Source organism: Podarcis filfolensis (genome assembly GCF_964270895.1).
Source record: "Podarcis filfolensis genome assembly, chromosome: 9".
In the NCBI taxonomy this organism is placed as follows: domain Eukaryota; kingdom Metazoa; phylum Chordata; class Lepidosauria; order Squamata; family Lacertidae; genus Podarcis; species Podarcis filfolensis.
Window position 1 is genome coordinate 52,397,635 of NC_139610.1, and position 26,113 is coordinate 52,423,747.

The 26,113-nt window shown below is 41.0% G+C and overlaps 1 protein-coding gene across 6 annotated transcripts in view; it reads left to right on the forward strand.

Moving 5' to 3' along the window:
* ZGRF1 (zinc finger GRF-type containing 1) overlaps positions 1–23,406 on the forward strand; it is a 32,062-nt gene extending 8,656 nt beyond the window's left edge. For 3 of the 6 annotated variants that reach the window (XM_083631556.1, XM_083631555.1, XM_083631559.1), the window contains 18 exons: positions 432–567; positions 1,714–2,369; positions 3,183–3,315; positions 4,972–5,150; positions 6,430–6,617; positions 7,160–7,299; positions 10,623–10,769; positions 12,610–12,724; positions 13,497–13,747; positions 14,499–14,658; positions 15,245–15,322; positions 16,765–16,912; positions 18,222–18,349; positions 19,615–19,738; positions 20,099–20,275; positions 21,708–21,842; positions 22,277–22,538; positions 22,971–23,406. In XM_083631556.1, the coding sequence (XP_083487682.1) occupies positions 432–567; positions 1,714–2,369; positions 3,183–3,315; positions 4,972–5,150; positions 6,430–6,617; positions 7,160–7,299; positions 10,623–10,769; positions 12,610–12,724; positions 13,497–13,747; positions 14,499–14,658; positions 15,245–15,322; positions 16,765–16,912; positions 18,222–18,349; positions 19,615–19,738; positions 20,099–20,275; positions 21,708–21,842; positions 22,277–22,538; positions 22,971–23,119 (3,306 nt within the window). In that variant the 3' untranslated portion in view covers positions 23,120–23,406. The remainder of the gene's footprint in view (positions 1–431; positions 568–1,713; positions 2,370–3,182; positions 3,316–4,971; positions 5,151–6,429; positions 6,618–7,159; positions 7,300–10,622; positions 10,770–12,609; positions 12,725–13,496; positions 13,748–14,498; positions 14,659–15,244; positions 15,323–16,764; positions 16,913–18,221; positions 18,350–19,614; positions 19,739–20,098; positions 20,276–21,707; positions 21,843–22,276; positions 22,539–22,970) is intronic. The other 3 variants (XM_083631558.1, XM_083631557.1, XM_083631560.1) reach the window with 1 other exon arrangement.
* Positions 23,407–26,113: the final 2,707 nt, after the last annotated feature.

Consider the following 26,113-nt stretch of genomic DNA (forward strand, 5'->3'; position numbering starts at 1 on the left):
AGTGGTTGAAAGCAGTAGACTCATAATGTGGGGAACCAGGTTCGCGTCTCCGCTCCTCCACATGCAGCTGCTGGGTGACCTTGGGCTAGTCACACTTCTCTGAAGTCTCTCAGCTCCACTCACCTCACAGAGTGTTTGTTGTGGGGGAGGAAGGGAAAAGGAGATTGTTAGCCGCTTTGAGACTCCTTAGGGTAGTGATAAAGCGGGATATCAAATCCAAACTCCTCTTCTTCTTCTTCTTTCTTTTGCTTGAAACTCTGTAAAGCATTGTTTGAAATTTCTGTTGCATGACCAGAAGCCTGTTCATGTGATGTTTGGGTATCATTCATTATCATTGTTTTGTTGTTTTGTAATTAAAAGTAATGTGAAAGATCTAAGTGCATTCAGCTGGGTGTGCTTGATTTTTTAGCTTTACAATTGTTTCTCTGCAGTCTTCACAGCCTCCTGACTGCCACTTTCCCCCAAATTCAAGCAGTGAAAAGGCAGTGATAGAAGCAGAAGAAAACGATTTCCTGGTGACAAGGGTATCTCCAGATTTACATATGGACAATGCAAAAAGCTTTTTCCGTAAGAATGTTTTGTTTGTTATTGTTGTAAATAATGGTTGTGCCAGCAGACATAGCAAGGGGGGAAAGTAGGCACCCTTGTGCAAAAGTTGGCTTGCAAGTGTTGGATACCAGAGTGATAGATCTCAGATTCTTATAGCCTTGCAATGAGATAATTTGTACATTCTGAGCATTCTCAGCCTGCTTTGATTACGTGTACATATTGTAAGCTTTTAGACAATGGGATTTTTTTGTGTGGCTTAGAATTGTTATTGGAACAAATGACTTGGACTCTGCCTCCCCACCCCCCGTGAGTGGAAGAGATCCTTCTGCTCATGGAAGGACATCTTTTGTGAGTTCCATTCTTCTTCTATGAACAGATGCTTCTTTCATTCATTGAGTTTAAGATTAGGATCCAAGCCAGTGTTTCCTTCTACACCTCAATTATTTTCTCCAGTACGAAACAGCAAACAAGTTTAACAAGTGAGAAGCTAAAACATAGTGTTCTGGTGTATCCCCAGCTCATAACAAGAGTGCTCCTGTTTAGGATCTCAGCCACGCTTGGAAAGGAGTCCTTTATGAGTTGGTGAAAGGAGGAAGGAGACCCCTTTCCCCCACCCCATCCTTCTGAAACCTTCCTCTGTTGTGTTGTATATCACTGAATGGCACTGGCTGAGGTCGGACTATCAGCACTGAGCTGTCCCAGGTAGAATACAGTCATACCTTGGAAGCCGAACGCCTTGGCTCCCAAACAAATCAGCTCCTGAATGATCGAAACCTGGAAGTGAGTGTTTTGGACGATTTTCAAAAGCCGAACATCTAGCACAGCTTCCGATTGGCTGCAGGACATTTCTGCAGCCAATCAGAAGCTGTGCTTTGGTTTTTGAACTGTTCCGGGAGTTGAATGGACTCCCGGAATGCATTCTGTTCAAAAACCAAGGTACCACTGTAATTAAGATACACATTACTATCCACATCAAGAACCTTTTCTCAGTTAACTGGCTATGCTAGATTTGTCTTAATCTTTTAAGTAAGAAATGCAAATGCAGCCAAAATCTTTGCTGTAGAAAAGTCAAGATTTAAGGAAATCGGAGTAGAGCGCCCAGGAAACTTGGAGAGAAGACATTGTTTTGAATATTGACACTTTCTAAAATTCTCTGCTTCATAGAGATGGAAGAGTCCAGCTGCCCAGAAGATGATGATACATCTATACTCCTACTGCCCCTTAGAGCACGAACTCCAGTTGTGACTGTACCTGTAGATGGAGAAGTTCCTGACTTAGTTTATTCCAGTGTAAAGACATGTGAGCGAGGCCAGCAGTCCTTTGGTTTCTCGGGAATAAGCATGTATGGCAAGTCAAAAATATTAGGGCCTGAGGACAGGATGTGTGAAACCTTTGTGCATGAAAAGTGTAGAGAAGAGAGACATGGGGTGATCACACAGTCTGCATTCCCTAATCTATCAGAACAAAAGAGACAAAGCAAGTGGCAGAAGTACCAAAACACAACTCATAGTGACTTGAGAACTCAAAACAGCAGCGAAGTGGTCATGACTGATGACATCCGAGCTGAGAGTGCCTTTGGAATGCCACTGCATGACATAGGAGAGGGTTGGAGTCATGCCATCAATGAAAGCCCTCCAGACTTTGGGCATCAGCAGATGCTGAAAAGCGTGCTTTGTAAACAGCAGCGAAACTTTAGCAGCCAAGATTCTGTTTCAGAAGGACAGAAACTTTCTCTGCACTTAAATCAAAATTTTTCCACTGAGGAAGGACCAAAGGTGCTAGGTCAGCTGAATTGCCACAGTTCAACCAGACACACCAAGGTATACAACTGTTCACAAAAGTCTTAGGAATAGATTTTGCCAAAGCAGCTTCCAAAAATAGTTGTGAATATTTGATAGTTTAGTCATATGTTCATCTATAAAGTAGTTTGTTTGTTTTTTACATATTCAAGTAGCATTTATGGCTCAATTTGAAATATTATATAAAGGAAATCAACCCTGATCTTGCATTTTTTTGTCAAAAAATATTTCACTATCAGGTTCTTGACAATGCTTCTCTTACAAAGTCCTTGACCACCCACAGAAGTGGCCCAGTGGAGGTGGGAGTTATATGTCCTTGTACTGCATTATAGTCCTTAGGGTTGCGGCTTTTCTTGATTGCAGAAATGTAAAAGGGGCTTGCAAGCATCCTCTTCCTCTTGTTCCTGCTCAGTGTTTTGACTCAGCAGTGCAGCAAAGAACTGGACTGTCTCCCCTTGTATATGCATTGTCATGTAGTGCTGCAACCAGAGCAATCTCACAAAAGTCCCCTTTGCTATTCACAAGATATCCTGCAGGTGGTGATGTATTTGAAGAGAGCTGAAAACCTGTTGCCATAGCAGTAGTTTTCCCACAGCTATGATGACAAGTCTTTGCTCACCCAATCACTAGCTGTGGCTCTGAGAAATGGAGAAGTAAATAGGCAGAAAGAATGCAAACATGAGTATAAATATCCCCATGATTGCGGTTTGTGGAATAAGAGGGTGGTCAGTGCTCTAATTCTAATATGATATGCCTGAATATATGTTACCCATGTATTAAACCAGATGGAAAGGAAATATGATTTTACATGCATACCTTTTATTTATATTTCAGAACACCTGTGAATTGTTCTTTCCCAGTGTAGAAATGGTGAACTCTGCCAATGTTCCTAAGAGACAGATGTATATCCCAGCTGAGTTTCAGTCTCCTGCACATTATAAGCAGGTTTTTACTTCTGCTTTGATGGGTATGACTAACACCTTTAATTTCCACATTGCAGTACATTCACTGATGGTTGTTCTTAGAGGGCAACAAAATCTGAGATAAAATATTGAGTGAGCATCCTCATAACAGTTTTTTCAAAAGTTGCCACATGGATTTGGCCTTCAAAAACACATTATCAGCCACCTCTGTGTTTGCTTGTGCAGTCTAAATTGCACCATCTCAGAAAATCTCACCTGTACCATTCTGTGCATTGTTTTCATTTTGGGTTAAAAGCAATCAAAAGCTCCCTGTATTTTAATGGAGAAGCAATGCTGGAGAAGAGGATGTTTAACTGCTTTGTTCCATACCACTTTCCCAGTCTAAATTGCTTCTTGCAAGCTGCATTTCTCTCTCTCTCTTCCCACCCCCACCAACCAAAATTAACAAACTTTTAGGGGACCAATTTAGAATGGGCAGAAGGATTAAATTTCCCATAATTGCTGTTCACCCCAACATTTAAGTGCAAATTTGTTTTTAAGTGCAAATAAGACCATCAGGAGTTCTAACTATGGTTCCTCAGCATAATACGTAGTTTTCCTTGGGAAAAACAAATGGTATACCAAAAGATACATGACTGAAGCAAGGAGCCCATAATATACAGTATGTTACATATGAAGTACGAATGAGAAAAAATTATAAAAGCCACAAACCTATGGATAAGCAGAATGCAGGACTTTGGCTTTATTTGGATGCTTCATTACCAGTGCTCTGGGAGTAGTTGAACTGCAGTTGCTGAGCTTGGAAAACCTTCAAAACATTTGCTATTGTTCAAAGTATTGAACCTAAAATTGTGGAAAACGTATTTGATTCTTCCTCTAAGTCAGCAATCACTATACGGTCAAATAATTCCAGGGTGTTTCAGCCACTGCCTGAAGACAATTCGCAAGTTGTTATTTCTGGGGAGCCACTTTGTGGTAACTATTTATTTACTTACTTCATTTATGAATTGCTTCCTATGCAACGTTCTGAAGTGATTTATCCATAAAAACATCAACAACAAAAAACACATTTAAAAACAAGATCAAGTGCAAAACAGGTATAAACTGGGGGCAAAACTCTCCAATTAAAAGGCTTATTGTAAAGGGAATGTCTTCAGTAGGCACCTGTTTCTCATGTAATGGGAGTTCCAAATGGTTGGTGCTGCCACACTAAGGTCCAATTCCTACAGAGTATAGAATTGGCTTCCTGGTTGGGTACATAAGGGGTGAGATGGTCTTTTAGGTACACTGGTCCCAAAGTGTGTATGACTTTCTACCAGTCCCTTGAACTTAGCCCATTGACTAACTGGAAGCTAGTACAATTCTTCCAGGTGTGGTGTAATATGATGGTGATATTCTGCCCCAGTTAGCAGCCAAGCCACTGCATTTTGCACTAGCTGCAGCTTCTTGAGCCAATCCCACAGGTAGTTCCACATGGCACATTTCAGTAATCCAAACTGGTGGTTACCAAAGCCTAGATTTTAAAAGTGATTCCATTACCTTTAAAGAGTCGCAATGAGAAACTGGTTAGATTTCTGGAGGAGCTCAAATTAACAATATTTGACACACAAAGGAGTTGTATTTACAGTTAATAGGTTTTCCCCACTACACTGAACTTTTTTTTAAAAAAATACTTTTTATTGTTTCTATTTTGTGTAAAGAACATTTAAACATATTGCTGTTTGAGCTGTCGCAAAAACTACACCGAGCTCTGGAAAAAGTGGATATATCCTTCTATACCTCAGTGAAAAGAGGGCAAGGACAAGAGAATTCAGCCCCACTCTGCAACCACAAGATGGCAAGTAAACTTGTTACGGTTAAAAAAGAAGGTCAAAATAAGGTAAGTTTCTTGAGTTATCTCAAGTGTACTCTACAGAAATATTACAATACATGCTGAAGGTCATTTCATACATAAGTCCATAGATTTATATATTTTTGTAAAACTGAATGGTTAGAATATCTAAATTGCTGCATATAGAATTGTGTTTAATGAATGAGCTTACTTTTTATCATATACATCAATATTATTAAAAATGATTAATTACTATGACAGTGGGGGGTTTTGAACATCATAATAATGAGATGCTGTAGTACCCCACTCCTATGCTAATTTATTTGGATTGAGGTCCCCCTGATTTCAATGCAACATGTTTCAGAATAAATTGGTTCAGGGCACAACTAGATGTAATAATGGGTTGCATTCCTGGTTTTGTTTATTTCGCTGCTAAGCATATGCTATGTTAGTTTTCAATAGTGTGATTGGTTTTTTTTCAGGGTGTTGTCCAAAAAGTGGGGGGCTATTTCTGGATCTGTTAATCTTGGGAGTGTTCTCAGTCATTGATCAATGCAGCTAGAACTTAACGGGGTATGACTTTTCAAGAGTACTATCCACCCAATGTCAAGCTCTTTTAAAGCTCATTTATGTCAAGGGGAATTGGGAATGGGTTTCAAGATGTGAGAACTGTAAAGTGCCTAACTTTGGCTGAATCGTGGATAAGGGATAAAACTGCAGAAAGTTACACTTGACATTGGCAAGTGGGTTAATGATTTCTATTGCTCAAATTCTAAGCCTTAAAAAATGATAGGCAAAACGACTAAATGACGAAACAACATACCGTAAGTTTTACCAGGTACAGCGGAATCCCCACTTGAATGCAATCAGCACGTGCTCTCCAACTTGCACGCGTGCCAAGAACAGTGCTGAAAAGGGGCAGGGGCGGAACGGGGGAATTTCCACTTACACATGCCCTGATACGGAACCCCTGAGTAAGTGGGGATCCCCCTCTACCCCACAGGGGAGCTGCAGAAAGAATATGGTTGGTAAAGGGAGCCATGGACTACAAAAGGTTGAAAACCTCTGCCAAAACTGTAGACAAAGAAGTGCTAAACAGAAACAACGCAACAAAGGCAGACAATTTCAGATCATGGGTGTCACCACAGGGAATAGCTTTCCTGTGATTACTGATCTTGCTGTTGAGGAACCATGGCTCTATGAAGCTTAGTTTTCCCTAACTTTCACAACCTTTTTCAGAAGTGAAGTTTAATACTTTTAATGAGCTGGTGTACGGTGGTCAGCCTGTTCCATATAACTTAGCTTTTGGGCTTGCATTTTGTTCTAGGGCCGCCTTTTCTATGCCTGTGATGCTCCTAAAGGTAATCGATGCAATTTTTTTAAGTGGCTAGAGGATGTAAACCCTGGACAGAAGGAAAGTAGGCCTGGTGTTGTACTTCACGACACAAAGAGTATTGGAACCTACCTCAGGAGTCAAAATGTTTCCCTCTATGAAGAATGCCAGCTTCTGATGAGGTATGTTAACTAAACATGAGTATTACTGCCTGGCTCAGTAGAAATTGAGCTACTGGTCTGACATCATACTTTGTTAGAGAAAGGTAATAATCACAAATGTTCTCTGCTACTTCAGACTTGACCTTTTCACATTATTTTGCAAAAGTGTCCGTATAAAAAAAAGCCCCAGTATTACCTGAGAGTATCAGGGCAGGTAGCGTGGAGACCCAGTAAGATCAAGGCAATGGCACAGATTCATAGAGCTACTTTACCTCAGCTTTAATATTTGTTATGCAGCATAGTGTTCAAGAAATTCTTCCCTGAAACAACTTGAGTGTATGAAACTGTTTGGATACTTTTAAATCATCATTTCTTAATATTAATGAAGAGTTTAATAGTTATTTAATCAGTATTGCATGTGGTATGTGTGGTTGTTCACATAATTTAGTTCGTTTTTTTACTCTGCTGCAGTCTTCCGGTAAATCAGTATTTGTGTCAAATCTAAAGGCAGCCCAGAAATCATAATGTCTTATTCAGTATATTTCTCTCTCTTTTTTTAATAGGAAAGCCTTTGATATTCAAAGGAAACAATTTGGTAAACTGAAGAAATTCAATATTGCAAATGCAAACCTTGACTGCGATTCTAAGAGCAAATTATATCTTAAGCTGAACCAAAAGGAGCACTCATCTGCATACAGCAAAGGTGGGTGGACTCTTGTCATCTTACTGTAACGGAGCAAAACGTAACTAAAACCATTGATATCACACATAGGAGCCTCAGTTATTTTGAAGTATATTCACATTAAGATTTGTCTTTCGAAATACTGCATATGTGTGTATATGTGTACATATATCCATTTTCAGGGTGTTGACTTGCATAGAGGAAAGGATTTCCATTTCCAGTGTGGCCTGATTTATATAGTAATAATAATAATAATAATAATTTATTATTTATACCCCGCCCATCTGGCTGGGCCTCCCCAGCCACTCTGGGCGGCTTCCATAAAAACCAAAAATACAATAAAATATCACACGTTAAAAACTTCCCTGAACAGGGCTGCCTTAAGATGTCTTCTGATGTCACGTAGTTGTTTATCGCTTTGACATCTGCTGGAAGGGCGTTCCACAGGGCGGGTGCCACTACCGAGAAGGCCCTCTGCCTGGTTCCCTGTAGCTTTGCTTCTCGCAATGAGGGAACCGCCAGAAGGCCCTCGGCGCTGGACCTCAGCGTCCGGGCAGAATGATGGGGGTGGAGACGCTCCTTCAGGTATACTGGACCGAGGCCGTTTAGGGCTTTAAAGGTCAGCACCAACACTTTGAATTGTGCTCGGAAACGTACTGGGAGCCAATGTAGGTCTTTCAAGACCGGTGTTATATGGTCTCGGCGGCCGCCCCCAGTCACCAGTCTAGCTGCCGCATTCTGGATTAGTTGTAGTTTCCGAGTCACCTTCAAAGGTAGCCCCACGTAGAGTGCATTGCAGTAGTCCAAGCGGGAGATAACCAGAGCATGCACCACTCTGGCGAGACAGTCCGCAGGCAGATAGGGTCTCAGCCTACGTACCAGATGGAGCTGGTAAACAGCTGCCCTGGACACAGATTTGACCTGTGCCTCCATGGACAGCTGTGAGTCCAAAATGACTCCCAGGCTGCGCACCTGGTCCTTCAGGGGCACAGTTACCCCATTCAGGACCAGGGAATCCTCCACACCTGCCCGTCTCCTGTCCCCCAAAAACAGTACTTCTGTCTTGTCAGGATTCAACCTCAATCTGTTAGCCGCCATCCATCCTCCAACCGCTTCCAGACACTCACACAGGACGTTCACCGCCCTCACTGGTTCTGATTTAAAAGAGAGGTAGAGCTGGGTATCATCCGCATACTGATGAACACCCAGCCCAAACCTCCTGATGATCTCTCCCAGCGGCTGCATGTAAATGTTGAAAAGCATGGGGGAGAGGACAGAACCCTGAGGCACCCCACAAGTGAGAGCCCAGGGGTCTGAACACTCATCCCCCACCACCACTTTCTGAACACGGCCCAGGAGGAAGGAGCGGAACCACTGTATGACAGTGCCTCCAGCTCCCAGCCCCTGAAGACGGTCCAGAAGGATGTTATGGTCGATGGTATCAAACGCCGCTGAGAGATCCAGCAGAACTAGGAAACAGCTCTCACCTTTGTCCCTAGCCCGCCGGAGATCATCAACCAGTGCGACCAAGGCAGTTTCAGTCCCATGATGAGGCCTGAATCCCGACTGGAAGGGATCCAAATGGTCCGCTTCTTCCAGGCGTGCCTGGAGTTGTTCGGCAACCGCTCGCTCAATCACCTTGCCCAAGAATGGAAGATTTGAGACTGGGCAATAGTTGGCCATCGTGGCCGCATCTAAAGATGGTTTTTTAAGAAGCGGTTTAATAACCGCCTCTTTCAGCGGGTCTGGGAAGGCTCCCTCACGGAGGGAAGCATTCACCACCCCACGAAGCCCATCGCCCAGTCCTTCCCGGCTAGCTTTTATAAGCCAGGATGGGCAAGGATCCAAGAGACAGGTGGTTGGTTTCACTCGTCCAAGCAGCCTGTCCACATCCTCGGAGGTAACAGATTGGAATTGATCCCACTCAACTTGACTAGACAGAACTCTAGCACTCTCCCGCCCCGGCCCTGCTCCCACGGTGGAGTCTACTTCTTCCCGAATCTGAGCGATTTTATCTGCAAAAAACTTTGCAAAATCATTGCAGGAGAACATGTGGCCCGTACTGGGCCCCGATGTTGCAGGTGGTTCCGCTAAATTGTGAACCACCTGAAAAAGTCTCCTGCTGCTGTTTTCTGCAGATGCAATAGAGGCGGCGAAGAAATTCTTCTTCGCCGTCGCTATCGCCACTTGGTAGGCTCGACGTTGAGCTCTAACCTGTGTCCGGTCAGATTCGGAATGAGTTATCCGCCACCGGCGCTCTATGTATAGCTCATACATAGTTTTCTGTTCAAAGGCATTGCACCCTGACCTTTATGCTATACGTTGCTACTGTCTAGTGAAATGAACTCATTTAGGAAAGTGGTGCCTGAGACTGCATAGGCAGTCCTCTCTCTAGTTCTAGTGACCAAACAAGATTAAATGGTAATATGTCTTGCTAATTAAGTTTGAACAGCGTTGTTTCCTTTTTTAAAAGACACGATTCTCACGCAAATGGATGCAGCTTTCAAAGGAATACCATATCAATTTCATGACACAGCACCTGTGATGAAAGAAATACTAATTAATCTTAGTATAAGATGTAAGAGAATACATGAGAACACTTACTACTGACTGTGTCAGAAAAGTGAGATGTGTGAAGACTACTTGTAGCTCCTCAATACTTTGGTTACTAATAGATTTTGTAGCTTCAATCCACGGTTAGCATAGCACATCTTCAGTTGCAGTCTTTTTTTTTTTTGCGGGGGTTGGGGAGGGACCGCTATTCTAGATATATCAAATAATTGATAAGGCTGTCACTTTGTTAGAATTAATCCTGGTATCCTGGAATTGTCCTTTTGTTTATGCCTGAATTGGTTAAAAAGTGGGTTATTGCTACAAGTGGATAATCTACATATCAATTCAATTTCATTTTATAAATTAACCTGTGTAGGCAGTTGTCATAACTCCCCACCCCCATTAGTGCAAGATTAAAGTGCCACACGGAACAAAAATTAAAACAAACCTTGGGGAAAAGCTCTACAAACTTAAATAGAAATCTTGAGACTACGTTAATACTTAACATGAAAATAGATATACTGTACAATCTATGTTTCTATTCAGAAGTAACCCCCATTTGTTCAATAGGATACATAGGATACCTAGTATTGCAGCCAAAATTTACCTGACACTGTTTAGTTAAAGAAGGCAAAGCACACAAGACTCCTCTGGAACAAGCAGAACTAGGAAGTAAAAAATAATATGGGACATAACTTACTTTCTGCAAAAGACTAAGTCCAGATTTGATTTTGTCCATTCAGAAGCTGGTGATTTGATACAACTGATAAAACTCATTTACTCATTGACAGATGATCTTTGGGTTGTTTCCAAGACTTTGACCTTTGCACCCTTGGATACTTTCATTGCAAGCAGTGTTTTCTACGGACCATCCTCTAGCAGTGAATTGGAGTTGGTACCTCTCAAAGGTTACAGTCCCTCAAACTGGCGCTCAAATAGTAAGTACACCCAACTCTTAATATGCTATGAAACTGAATTATCAATTTCTCAAACTTTTGGTATGCAAAAGGGAAAAAAGCCCAAGAGAAATGATGGCAAGATGAAAGATCTAATAGGCGTGAAGGAAATGCCCAGAACAATTTTTTAATTGCCATAGAGATGTGATGCTACAAGTGAAATAATGTTAATTTGAAAAGCTTATTACCGTATTTTTCGCCCTATAGGACGCACTTCTTCTCCTCCAAAAATGAAGGGGAAATGTGTGTGCGTCCTATGGGGCGAATGCAGGCTTTTGCTGAAGCCTGGAGAGCAAGAGGGGTCGGTGCGCACCGACCCCTCTCGCTCTCCAGGCTTCGCGGACCTCTCCGCAAGCAGCGGGAGCGTTCCCGCTGCTTGCGGAGAGTTGCCTGCATGCTGAAGCCTGCGCACGCTGAGATCAGCGCGTCCAGGCTTTGCGGACCTCTCAGCAAGCAGCGGGAGCCAGCGCTGGGCTCCCACGGCTTGCAGAGAGCTGCCTGTTTGGGGGCTGGGGTCGGGGGAAGCTCGCCCCCCCCCCCCGCCCCAGCCCCGCGCCTGGGGGGGAAATAATTTTTTCCCCTTTATTTCCCCCCCAAAAAACTAGGTGCGCCTTATGGAACGGTGTGTCCTATAGGGCAAAAAATACGGTAAATGGTATTCATATATTTGGCCCTTGAAAGTTGAGTAGTGTTTTTATTTATTTAACTAATCCTAAAGTGAGATATCTGGTAGCTTGGGGAGAGGAGGAAAGCAGGGGTGGAGATAGTGTAATAATGAATTGGGTAGAAACACAATTGATTCTTGGAGGATCACAGACATGGCTGAAAGTGTATGGACAGCATACATAGTGACAGATATAAGAAACAGGGGAACTAAGTACAGTGGTACCTAGGTTTTCGAACATAATCCATTCCGGAAGATCATTTGACTTCTGAAGTGTTCGAAAACCAAGGTGCAAAGGGTGGCCAGCAAATTCCATGGAGAAAATTGAAAATAACTCAGCGGAAGCCGTTTGACTTCCGAGGTGCATTCGAAAACGGAAGCATTTACTTCCGGGTTTTTGGCGTTCAAAAACCGAAACGTTAGGCTTCCGAGACGCTCAGTGGGTAGTATCTGATGCATCACAATGCAACATATGAACCCTCCTATATGGGTTCATATTAGTAGTGAGTGCAGCTGTAACAGGCAGAGAAATGCAGAAATGTAAAAGAATTTATTTAAGTCTTGCAACAGAGATGGTATGAAACAAATTAAAGCCTTGTTTTAAAACACAGTGAAAAATCATACTCTATTTGGAGTGTACATATTATAATTACCTTATCAAAATAGAATACCTTACATTGGTGTGAAGGGGAGCTTTTTCTAGTACAGTACAGTGGTACCTCGGGTTACATACACTTCAGGTTACATACACTTCAGGTTACAGACTCCGCTAACCCAGAAATAGTGCTTCAGGTTAAGAACTTTGCTTCAGGATGAGAACACAAATCGTGCTCCGGCGGCATGGCAGCAGCAGCAGGAGGCCCCATTAGCTAAAGTGGTGCTTCAGGTTAAGAACAGTTTCAGGTTAAGAACGGACCTCCGGAATGAATTAAATACTTAACCTGAGGTACCACTGTAGTAGGTACAAGGAGTTGAATCTATATTGAGATCACAGTGGTGGTCAAAAGGTTGAATCCCCACGCCCTTTCTCCAGCCAGGGCCCTTAATCCAGATTAGTCCTTTTGGGGGGGAGGGGGCAAACAGTCATGCAAGTGTTAATTTTCTGTAGCCAAGTACATTTAGTTACTCTTCTTCCTTGTAACATTTCTTCTTCTTCAGTGATTGTTCATGCTTTGCTAGTTTGCAATGCTAGTACTGAGCTTACAACTTTGAGAAATATAGAAGAAAACATCCGTTCAGGCACTTTACCAATAATGGAGCATCTGCTAACAAAGTAGGTAGCTTTACTATCTATATTTCAGTTCAGTTTTTATAAACTGTAGATTGTACTGTCATTTGAAATAGGTGGGAAAGGATAATGTTTTATGCTGCATAGAATGAACATTGCAAACTAATTTCTCTTTGGAAATATACAAGATAAGACTGTGCAGATACTATTAACAGCATATATTTGCACTCACTGTGTTCTGGCAATTTTCTGAAAACTAAGAAAACTTTCAAAAACCAAAGTGGAATGGATTTGTTTTAGTAAAATTACTTTAAGCACCTGTAGGTGAATTGTCATAGCTGCAAGATTCTGTATATTTAAAATCAGACAAAATAGGCGATGATGAAATTGTTTTGGTTAAGAATGACTTTTAAGAGGAGCACAATTTCCACTGCTCATGTGTGTGCATGTGTGCAACCCCCCCAAAAAAAGTATTGAATTTGAGGTGGGGGGGACTGAAAAGGTGGCAAACTATTTAGATAAAAAGTAAAACAACTTGAAATGTGTGAATGTAGAGTCATAAAGATCGTAATTTATTTTAAAAATGGATGCAGATTCATACATTTAGTGATGTAAATAAATTTCATTTAAAATTATATAGCTTAGTGATATTCAAAGATAACTTAAATCTATTGGTTTCAGTGAGTCTACTCAGAGTATAACTAATGTTGGACACTGCCTTTTCACTCTCTCCTGATTTAAATCCTTTAATTAACACAGGTGTGATTTAATTATATGACAATTTGCCTCTAAATGTACCCAATATTGTACTTTTTAGGTCTTTTAAAGCTTCTAGTAGCCGAGTCAACAAGCGAAAATTTAAACCACCTGCCTTAAACACAAATACAATAACTACGGGAGCCCTGAGTCCAGAAACTATTATAAATCTGGCAAACAATATGATTCAGACATTTCATCTGAATAAAGATCAGGCTACGGCACTGATTCAGATAGGTGCCATGATGACATTGCAAGGAATCGATACAGAAACTGGGAAACGGCAAGCCCTTCCAATAACAATCATACACGGTAAATTGTTTCATGCAAACTTAAATAGCTTGCTTCTACAGTTCTGTCTTTATTTAAACATTTATTGGACTACCCTCACTTTGCCGGCAACTCCTCATTGCCCCCCCAAACAAGTGGTCAAGTGTGCCTCCAGCAAGAGCCCATGTTCAGCAGCCCATGGAAAGTCCTGAAAGAGGGTGCTGTGGAGAGGAGGAGGGCTTGAGCTGGCCTGGGGTCTACTGTTACTGCTTGATGATATTGGACCCAATTTGGATCTGATGGCTCCAGTGTGGCCCAACGCTTCTCCTACCCCACCCTTCCACCCAGTGTGAGCAGATGGACTGCAAGGACCGTGGTGGCCCCATCACCCTGTTAAGTCCTGCCAGTCCTTGGTGGAGATTTAGATTGTAGCACCGTAGCTAAACTACTGCATAAATTTGGGCACTCCAGAATCATTGCTGGCCCCATGGCAGAAAAACATTCCATGCTCCTTAAGTTAAGGATGTTCTACTTGCTGTTGTTATTATTTTTAATAATCTCCTTCCACACACGTCTAAAGGTGATATGCAAGTTATAACAAAACTTAGGAGAGAGTTTTGTCTCAACTTGCCACTATCACAGCACACTCAGATGATTTTGTTAGTGAACTTTCAACTGTGGTACCCATTACTCTTTTTGTTTAGTTAGTTACATCTATGCATATGTGGTTAAGAATATTTCATATGTTATTTTGCATTTACTTGGGCTGAATCTCTGATTTCTCTACATACAGGTGTGTTTGGATCTGGAAAAAGTTATTTGCTGGCCATTGTTATCTTATTCTTAGTACAGATCTTTGAAACCGGTGAAGGAACTGATGGCAAAAAGTCGGTGCCATGGAAAATACTGATCTCTTCTTCCACAAATGTTGCTGTGGACAGGGTACTGCTTTGGTAAGTACATACAGTTCTGCATAGGACATGTTTTGTTTTTCTCTTGCTGCTTCAATAACTTGCTAGCATTGTTAACTCATAAACTCTGCCACCTTCCCTGGATCCTTCAAAGTAGCACAATGTGTCTTCCACTTTCCTTGTTAGAGATGTTGTATAGAAGGCACTTCCAAACTAACTTTCGAAAGCAACCTTTTGTAGAGTTATGAAAAGAATACCACTTTTCACTGTATGAATGGTGTATCCATATTGCCTTGTATTTTTTTAAAGCTACATGCAGATTTTGGGGGTGTACAGGGCGGGGGGAGAAGCCCGGTTGCACCAATGGGAGTCCTTCTACTGGCTCCTCCTTGTGCTTCAGGTTAGTCTGTCTTTTCCCTGAAGCAGTCATTTGGCTCCTCACCAGAATTGCTACCATTGGTAGAGACTTTCTCCGAAAGCATTGGCATTCTCCAAGTTTGCATATGAACATTTCCTGTTTTAAAACTGGTGGGTAAAGAATAAAGAATGTGGAAAGATGAAATTAAAATAAAGGTGCTAGAATTCATTATAGTAAATGTTAGTCTGTGTCTTTTTCCTTCCCCCACAGCCTCCTAGATCTTGGATTTGAAGAATTTATTAGAGTGGGAAGTATTAGAAAAATTGCTAAGCCAATTCTTCCTCACAGGTAACATGCCTAAAATCTTCAGCCTGTTTGTTGTTATTTAATAGAACATTTTGTGTGACATATATCATTTGAAAGTGAATGAAATACCACATACACTGAAAACTTGAATTAAGTCAAATTCCCCAGCTGTAATTTTGCTTGTGTGAGAGAAACAATAGAAGCAAAGTAAGTTACTCATTTAAAACTTGGGCGCTGTAGTTGGTCTGCCACTTAGCCACAGGCAAGACATTTCCAGGCCAGTATATTGTGTGTTTTTGATAGTAAGTCCCACTCAGTTCCTTGGAGTTGTTGGTAAATAAGTATGCATATGGCTGCAACCGTAATCTGACTGAGGCTTGGTTTGCCCTCTTCACGGGACCCCTGTTGAATTGTGTTTTCTACTAGTTGGCTTGTAGCCAAGCAGGGTTTGCGTAGAGACCCCAGTTATATGACCAGTTCTGCTTCGTGGAACCTATACAAGCAGTGGCCACAATTTGTGTGATCTTTCCAAGGCACCACGAGTATACAAAATCATATTGATTAAGCTATCGGCTTCACACAGGTTTAGTCAATCAACACTTCCATGTAGCCCTGTGCCTTCTTACCATTGGCCATGTGGGACCATCAGGAATCTAAACCAGACTTACATCTTCCTGTCATTTAAAATGGGAGTAGTACTTACTCCATACATTCCCACACATACATTGCATTGATCGTTAGAGCTTCTCCATGTGCTCCCAAGCACATGAAGTAAGGCAGGTGGTGATGAAAGAGAATATCTTTTTTGTAATGACACCCCATCTTTGGAATTCTCAACTCAGAATAGTTCATCTGATACCTTCCTCCTTTGTCTTTTTACCAGACAGATAGGTTTTTTTTTAATTCTCCCCAAAGGGCCTTCTTTTTTATCCTGTGTTTTTAATCATCTGCCAGATTTACATCTTGCTGTGCTGTACTGCTGTTTTGTCATCTTGATTTTTTGTTTCAGTTACGTCAATTGTTTCCGTTTTTATAAGTCATTCTGAAAGCAGCTGTTGATAGGGAAATGTATACATATTTAAATAAAAAAAATGTTGCCGGATTGTTATCACTACAGAATGTTGGAATGGTCCTTCATATAAAAGAGTCCCTGCAGATGCAAAGTTTTTTTCTGGCATAACCAATCCCTGATTTGCTAAATTTTGGGTTCAAAGGAGGTGGTTTTTTTGTTTGTTTGTTTGTTTGTTTGTTTTCTGTAAACATGAGGGAGCATTGAAACATTTGGTCCCTTTTTGTATCATTTGCCAAATAAAGCAAAGTACAGGATCCGCACATGGCGTGTTTTGTTACTATCTTAAGGAACCTAGTTCTAGATTTCATCACCAAACAGAAAACAGAAGAGTGTCTTTTACATATGTTTCTTTACTATGACTACATTGTTTTCATTCAATATTATTATCTACAATTGAAAAATATGTTTAAAGCTTGCATGCTGGCTCAGGATCTGAAAGCGAACAACTGAAAGAATTGCATGCTCTGATGAAGGATGATTTAACCCTAGCAGAAAAGATCTTTGTAAGAAAGACCATTGAACTCCATAAGCTGGGAACCAACAAAGCTCTCCTGCAACAGGTGAAATAAAATTAAGTGGCATAATATAAGTATGTGCTGTACTAATGTTGTACAATGATGGTGGAATAAAATCATGCTTGTATCCAACGGTGGTGTTAGTAGGCAGCAGCTCATGTGACCGGTCTTCTCCTCCTCCTCCCAGTTGTACCAGCTCCCAAAACCCTCTCCAGAAGATTGGGGGGCTCTGAACAATGGGGGCTATGGGGTATGGGACTGCAGTGTGAGGATGGAATTACCCAAAATTGAGTTGGGGGATCTTGCACTGGTGTAGCTATTGCTGGAGCAAGATCCTTTGATCTGAATGAGTTTCCCTACACCTACTATTGATTTGGATCGGGATCATAGCTGTGGCAAATGGTGAACATAGGAAGCTGAGTAAGACGATAGTAAATCACAAGAAAGCTGGAGGTAACTATTAGCAAAACAAGATCTGCTCAGGAGTGTCGGGACTAATGAGTACAGCAACTCAGGTCTTGCTCCCATGAAGCAGTTGCCGAGGCTAAAGGTCCCTGCCTCCCAGCCAGCTATGTCACCTTCTCTCCAGGGTTTTCCCCAAGCAATTGGAGACGTTGCATGCGTGTCTGTTTTTGCTCCTCACACTTCATGCCTCTGCTGGTTTTTGGAGACCATTGAGGGAGGGGAGCTTGTCACAGCAAGAAGAGGAGACACCCATGCCTTGTCACAAGCCTAACCCATCTCTGCCTCTTGGCCTCTCTCCTCTTCTGCTTCCATTTCTGCTTCTGATTCTGGACTTCTCTCTTCTCACTAAGCCCTGTTACCTCTTCAGTTGTTACCTCTCCTCCTCCCAGTCATCTCCCTCTTCTCATTGTCATCCCTTCACCAATCCCCGGGCTGTGAGCCTTCTTCCCTTGGGGCTTCCCCAGCTGGTTCCTCCCACCATTCCTCTGCATCCAACCAGTCCGTGACACTGCCATATATGTGCCAGACCATTGGTCAATCTAGCCCAGTCTTGTTTATTCTGACTAGCAGCAGCTCTTCAGGGTTTCAGCATGAGACTCTTAATCTCAAGAGTCATCGGTTCAAGCCCCATGTTGGGCAAAAAGATTCCTGCATTGCAGGGGGTTGAACTCAATGACCCCTGTGGTCCCTTCCAACCCTACAATTATGATTCTATGAAACCACAGTGCCATGACCCCTCTACCACTGAGCCTTGATCCCTTCCCCTTGCCACTGTCTCAATCACTTTTGAGATGTATGAGTAACTTGTTTTAAGCATTAGAACCCACAGCATATGGCTATATGAAAGATACACATGGGACTTTTTCTTTTTGCTCCCCTCATAACATAGGTAAGGGTAGTGGGAGCTACCTGTGCTGCCTGCCCATTCTCTTGCATGAAAAATCTTAAATTCCCTATAGTAATTCTGGATGAGTGCAGTCAGATGACAGAACCTGCATCGCTTCTTCCTATTGCAAGGTATTTCCTCTTTTAATATTACAACTAATTGATGGTTGAATTTCTTATTCTTGTATGTATTAAAAAGCTTATGATCTTGAGAAAATGGTTTAGTCAAAATAGATTGACTAAATGTTCTATGCAGCAGTGCATAAGGTCTTATGCAGCAATGACTGCAGTCTGCACTAAAAATATCAAATGATGTAACTGGAATAAAGTATGTAGGTCTATTCTTCACCAGTTTTCTGAATTCCAGTAAGTTGTCTTAAGTGTATGCATGCAGAATTAGGAATGTTGCCATTTTGAATATTTGTTTGTTCAGATACTTTTGTCGCACGTGGAAAGGAGACCCAGGATAGTGGGGGCTGGGAGACGGCAGTCAGTGTCAGGTGGGATATACAAAGTGGATGAAAAGATCTGTTACTGAAATCATGAAGGCAAATAACTAGTCACAGTCCAGGCAAATTTTAGCAGTCCTAAGCCCTGGTATTTTTAAAAAGTATGTATTTAAGTCTGTTCTGTTGAAATGCATGATACATAGAATGATGCTTAAGAGAGCTTACATTTGGCTGGAACTTGCCTATTTTTCTTTACAATTAATTTGTAATTGGTTTTTAAACAAATACAAGAACCATTAAACACTCATCCAGCAATGCATCTAATGATGTTTGTTCTATCCATTGACTTTAGACATAAGCTTACACATTCAGTGTTCAAACATAATTACTTAACGTAACCCCTCCACTGAGAAGATTGAGTGGCTGATATAGCAAGGTCTTGAATTTGGTCATGTACACAGTTAAAGAAAGAGGTCTACATTTCTTGGAAATTATCTCTTTCCATAATGCCTTTATTCACCTTCCTGTGTCTGGTGAAACTCAGACATTGCTGTACCCCAGATATTATTTTCCCATGTGTTCAGAGGTATTTCAGAGGTTCTTTCATTGTTGAGCTATCGCTAATCATGCTATGGTCAGAAAGAAGCCTAATAGTTCTCTGTGGTGCAAGGTAGAACCCAAGTCTATGTCTAAAGAGAGTAGGGCCAAGGCAGGACTTGGAGAAAGAGGTTGGCTTGTGATTGCAAGGAAGATGAAAGCTTAATTCCCTGTAGTTGCAGCCACAGACTGCATTCTTAATTATATTATTTCGTTTTAGGGCACTAGGGAATGAACTTCATTTTGCACAATGGTGTAGTTGATGTTAAAACCTAGGACTAAAAGGCAGCACACACATTTTAAAAAGAAAATAAATAATGTGTGATGGTCAAAAGTGGGTTTTTTTTATAGGTTTGAGTGTGAAAAGCTGATTTTGGTTGGAGATCCTAAGCAACTGCCACCCACTATTCAAGGGTCTGAAAGTGCACATAGTAATGGTTTGGAGCAAACCCTCTTCGATCGACTCTGTTTGATGGTATGTCTTGCTATTTATCCTGAAAAAGATATTCCTCCTATGATGCTAACCTTATTATGTGATAGAACTTTGCTTTCTTAACATAATTTTGAAGACATCCCTCTCTGTTCCATGCACAACGTCCAACCCCATTCTGGGAGCTGCCAGGAGGAAGGTCTATGTGGAAAAGTCATCTTCTGTGCACTGCCTTCTGCTGGCATTTCTCTTGCTCAAACTCACAACGACTGGCTATAGTTGTGACCCAATGACTCTTACTCATTTTGCTCTCTGAAATGTACCAAAAGATATAACATGATCCTAAAAATTTAGTACTGGTATGTACATCCTGACAACAACTTCCTTTCCCCCCCTCCCTCATAGGGACATGAGCCAATATTGCTTAGGACGCAGTATCGTTGTCACCCTGCTATATCTGCTATCACCAACGACCTGTTTTATGAGGGGAGCCTGCTGGACGGTATTTCTGAAGCAGATCGAAGCCCTCTGATCGACTGGTTACCAACACTTTGTTTCTATAACGTCAATGGCTTAGAGCAGGTACATGATATATTTATGTTTAAACTGTTAAGATTATATCATGCTTTATTATTGCCAGAGCAGTGTTGGATTATTTGGGACAAGTTGGTTACAAACCAAGGCATCAGTTTTGGATTTGAAACTTGCTTGTTTTTGAAGGTGCAATACAGTGTTTATGTAGCAATAGAAGAAGAGGGCAATAACCCCCACAGTTGCTGCTTTTCAGTAGCTGGCATTTGGGGCACAGAGCCTCTGAACCTAAAGCTTCCATAAAGCCATTGTGACTAATATCCATTAATAGACTTCTCCTCTATAAATTTGCCCATAACATCTGCCTATCCCCTTTGTTCTTTTATTTGCACATGCTACTAAAGCACAGTCCAGCTTCCACTTTCCCAGCGCTTAATTTCCATAGCTTTTCCAATCCCTTACGCAGCCAACTAATCAATATTTTGACCTTGAAATCTTTTTACTTGAATTGAGACTTGGATAATGCAATGCTGCTTTAGAATGCTTATCCTTCTGTTTGGGGATAAAAGTACACTTTGGTTAAAAATCATATTCAGGATGTTGTTCAATATGTAGGCCACAACACTCTTTTGAGGCTTAAATCCTTTACCCAAAACTACATGGAAGGAAGCCTCAAATATTGCAGTCAAACACAGGACTTCTTTGATCATCATTTGTGATGATCTACATATGACTGAAAGATCATTTAGAAATGTGGAAGGCTGCTTTTCTATGAGTTATTTGGCCATTTAGCAAAGGGGTAAATAACGTTTTTGACCTTGGAGGCCAGATCCATCGGTATGTCTCCCCCCACCCTTCCAAGTGGGCCACTTTGACAGGTGGCCTATGCACCTGTCAGTCACCTGAAATCACCATTTTTCCTTTGCAGCATGGCTTGTACTCAAGTTCTGTGGCAAAGAAAGATCCCAGCAGAGCTTGAAAACAGCATTGTTCAGCTGAATGGCACTGTTTTAAGTCCTCTTTGGGGCAGGGATTGGCTACCTTCAGGCACTCCTGACTGGGAGTGCCTAATTGTAGCTGATCCTGAAGTCACCACTGATCAGCTGGTCACAGCTGACTTCCAGCCCCACTTTCCACAGTGATCATCTCCAGTTGGGAGAAGGAAGCTTTATTTCTGAAGTAGCTCCCATTCTGGGCAGAGAGCGATATCACTGGAATGACTTGATTTCATGTGGTGAAACGGACACTGTTGAAATGGCTTTGCCTGTTGGGTGGGAGTTTCTTCACACAAGTATACAGCATTCCACATCATTTCAAACCCATGTCTGTCAGCATCGCATTGGAAACTATCGCAAAGGCTACATGATAATTAGACCAAAATTATTATGAATTAAGTTTTTTTCTTTGTTCCCCCAAGTGGGCCAGATGATATCTCATGGACTTTCTTACATTACATAATATATGTCTGTTTCTTTTTCTCCAGGTGGAAAAAGACAACAGTTTCCACAATTTGGCAGAATCATTTTTCACTGTCAAATTAATCCAGTCTCTGATTGCCAGTGGAATAGAAGGAAACATGATTGGAGTAATATCCCTCTATAAGTCACAAATGAGCAAGGTATATGTTGCACACCAAAACACATTTCAGTAAAATGTTTATCAGTACAGTATTGATGTAAAAAATAATTTTAGTTTTCTGTTTTCTGTTATAATTTTCTGTTTTCCAACAAGCTTTTTCCTTGCTTTCTTATTGAGACCTTCTAACTTTGCTAAGCATCATTACGTTCAAAACTAACTAAAGGTTAATTAAAAATTACCCTTCTTTTTACAGACAGATTACAATTTCTCAATAAGCATAGAAATGGTTATACTTCAGTAGGGTGATAATTAAGGTTCAGAAGGAACCTTAATTAATATTTACATTTTGCATGTCTGTTTGTTGTGAGCAAGTTCAAAACTTAATTGTATCAAGTTATTAATAAAATTTTATTTTAATTTTATTTAATTTGCAAAACAATAAATGTAATTATCTGGATCTGTTTTTGTCTACAGATTTGTAACTTGCTTAATGCTGTACATTCAGATGCTTCCCAAATTAAAGCAATCCAAGTCTCCACTGTTGATGCCTTCCAGGGAGCAGAGAAAGAAATCATTATATTATCCTGTGTAAGGACAAAACAAGTTGGCTTCATTGATTCCGAAAAGAGAGTGAACGTGGCATTGACAAGAGGGAAGCGACATTTATTAATAGTGGGAAATCAAAACTGTCTAAGCAAGAACAAACTATGGAGATGTATCATTCAGCACTGTGCAGGTAAAGCAGCCTACTTTTAAAATATAGCCAGCTATTGCTATATTGTTCCCAGAGAATCTAGTGCAATAAAACATAACCTTCTTTGTGTGTCAATATTTGTAAGTTCATTTATTACTGATGAAAAAATTGGTGTGGTGTATGTGTAACTATTGTAACTGTTAGGTTGATTCTAATCATGTTTACATTACAAAGTCACACTGATTTAAAAATACTTACAAGTAAATATAGTCCTTAGTTGACTTTTTGGCACCAGCTAAAACATTAGCTTTCAGCTTTAACAGGCATGGCAGGCTGTTGTACAAGAAGCCCAAATCCAAACCTCTCTTGGGTGTGTAGATGCTTTGTAGATTCTTGTATTAGGCCACTCTGTTTAGTGGCTAAATATTAAAAACTAAGATTGCTTTAATATATAATTATACTGTTTCACTACAGGAAGAAAAAATGGATTACAGCATGTTAGCCACTGTGAGCAGCAACTGAATGACATTATTAAATCTTATGTGGAAAGGAAGAAGAAGGAAGAAGAAATGAACAAGGAAAAATCTAAAAGAAAATCACTATCACAAAAAACGAGTGATTAACTTTGTGCTGTTTCTATGTAAAATATTTTAAATACCTTGAAAATCAGTGTTAAAACTTGTTAATTGTTTTATGTCAGCTTTCCCCAACCTGATGCCCTCCATCAGCCCCAGACATGAGGTTAGGGAAGGCTGGTCTAGTTACGTGCATCAAAAGGTGAAAATCATAGATACGATCACTAGAAAGTGGGCTTTTCCTTTGAAAATGAGCCTTTTACTTATATGTAGTTCTTTTAATTGTTATAATGGCATTTTAAGTACTCTGGAATAAAGTCAGGATTTTAAAATTGCTTTTATTGTGGAATTTTTTTTCAACAGGGAATTAAACTTTTAGATGGATTTATCATGGGTAGTATCTGAATAGGCTTTGTGTTTTATATAAAATAGTCTTATGGATGAAAGCTTATTGAGAAAAGGACAAAAAAAAGCTGGTGGCAATTAAAAAAATATTCTGCAGGTTGAGTTTATCACTCAACAGGATAGCTCAGTCAGTAGAGCATGAGACTTTGAATCTCAGGGCTGTGAGTTTGAGCCCCACGTTGAGCAAAAAGATTCCTGCATTGCACAGTGTTGGGCTAGATGTGGTCCCTTCCAACTCTACAATTCTGTGCTTAGATTGAATACATACTCTATTGATCATCATGGTGTGTTCTACAATAGTACACCTAATTTCTGCAGCATATTTCTACTGTGAGGTTGTTTGGCTGTTCCCATGCTTTAAAGCAGCAGCCTTTTACATTTGCAACCATGTCATTTCCACCATAGATTCTGACAACTCCTTGTAGGCTGTCTGAGACTAAAACACTCTTTCATAGCAAAGATTGAAAATCATTTTGAAAAACCACACTTTTCAGTTCATGAAGTTTCTAGCTCTAGGTTTCATTTTTGCTTTGCCTTGCTTTTTGCAAGGCCTCTTATTTTTCTACTTTTCTTAGAAGATTTTCCTGCAGTGGAGGAGGGAATCCTAGGATGGGTTGCTCCTTCCCCTTTTGCTCCACTGGGCAGGATTATTCAAATGAAGATTGAGTTGCCCAGTGACAGTGGCAACCCCTCTCCAGTTTCCTTCATGCCTGGCTTCATGGCAGGTTTCATCATGACAAAGTTCCCTTTTTTATGGTCCAGCAATTTATTCTCTCCCCACCTCATTATCTTGCCTTTGCAGAGCTAGTGGACTTTGCAGGAAACGGAGGTTCCTGTTGCCATCTGGGATACCTTTTAAGCAGCTTGTGAGCATGAGCTCTCCTGCCTTCCCACTGGGCTGTTCAACCATGGGATTCTCAGAGATGCTGGGAAGGAGAGGAAGTCACAAGACCGTTTTTAACAAGTGGTGTTAAACTTATTCTTGCATTTCTCACTTTTGTAACACAAGTGAGAAACCTGATCTGTTAAAGATTGTGAAATTAGCACGAGCTACTGTTCTAATGGGGGACGTGGGTCCAAACCACAGAGCCTGGGGCTTGCCAATCAGAAGGTCGGCGGTTCGAATTCCCGCGACAGGGTGAGCTCCCGTTGCTCGGTCCCTGCTCCTGCCAACCTAGCAGTTCGAAAGTACAACAAAGTGCAAGTAGATAAATAGGTACCACTCTGGCAGGAAGGTAAACGGCGTTTCCGTGCGCTGCTCTGGTTCTCCAGAAGCGGCTTAGTCATGCTGGCCACATGACCCGGAAGGCGTATGCCGGCTCCCTTGGCCAGTAAAGCAAGATGAGCACCACAACCCCCGAGTCGTCTGTGACTGGAACAAACGGTCAGGGGACCTTTTACCTATACTGCTCTAATGATGGGTTATCTTACAAACCCCCACGTATCTATTAAGCACTTCCCTGCACAAATGCATCCTTCCCTTCCAGTTTAGCATGCCAAAGCCAGAAGCATAGAAAGCTGGTGTCTGAATGCAGGTAAGTATGATCAGTAGAGCTGTGTAATCCTAACTGTACTTATTTGCAAGCAAGTTCCATTTAAACTTCAGAAAAGTTGGACACCCTCCCCCCAAATAGAAAGATCTATGGGCCACAAGTCCGTGGAAAAATTGGAAGGAATATCTTAAATTCTCTTTAAAGTTAACATTTCTACAAAATTATTAGTAGGTACATAGTTATATATTTCAAAATCTTCAGAGTACTTCACATATATTATCTGAGTAACCCTAAATGATTCCTGTGTCTTTCTCCCCGTAGGGCAAATACCAGCTTCTGGAGGGCAAGGGAAGCCGTTTCCATTGGGAAAATAGCATTGTAGGGAAAGGGTTAAAATCCCCTCTGCTAGCTCTATGGCATCTATTGAAACTGCCCCATCAAGCACAAACTTTTCATGTTGGTTTTTGAAAAACAGGAAATCCTATTTCCCAGTACACTATGGAAAAGTAAAAGAGGGTAGTGTAGAAACTTTTTAACAATTTCTTTTTTTTTTTAATGTTCTCTGCTTTCTCAGATAGTATTTTATACTAATACAGTGATTTAGCTTGTGGTGATCTCCTAAAACTCTTAATTTTTTGTTTGTTTTTTAAAGTTAAAAAACATAGATTAAACCTGATGTTTCTCATAAAATAAAGACCGTCCATTAGGTGGTGCCAGCGTTCTCTCTTCGGTCCATACTTTAGTGCTGAGAGAACTACCAAGGGTCATCTAATTTTTAAAAGAAATGAAGAAAGAAAATTTGCGTAATCTCACATGAATTTAAGATAATTATTCAGATGCGATGCACGTCTGTTGCCAACAGAGACTGAAGTTGTTCTCAGGAAAACTAAAACTTCATTGCACTCTTAAGACGTTGTAGGTTATCTGCATTTCTAGAATGAAAGTAAGCTTCACTATCACATTTTGGTTATTTTTAAAAGGATTTCTTTTAGCCCAAGCTGCTGCTGAGGCCACTAATAAGCGAAGTGTGGAAGAAGAAGGAATAGTCAAGGGATGAATAGCATCTTTTAAATTACTGGTGACACCCCTGTTCCAGCTCCCTAAAATCTCAATCAACAATCCATTAGAACTCAACAGGAGTAAA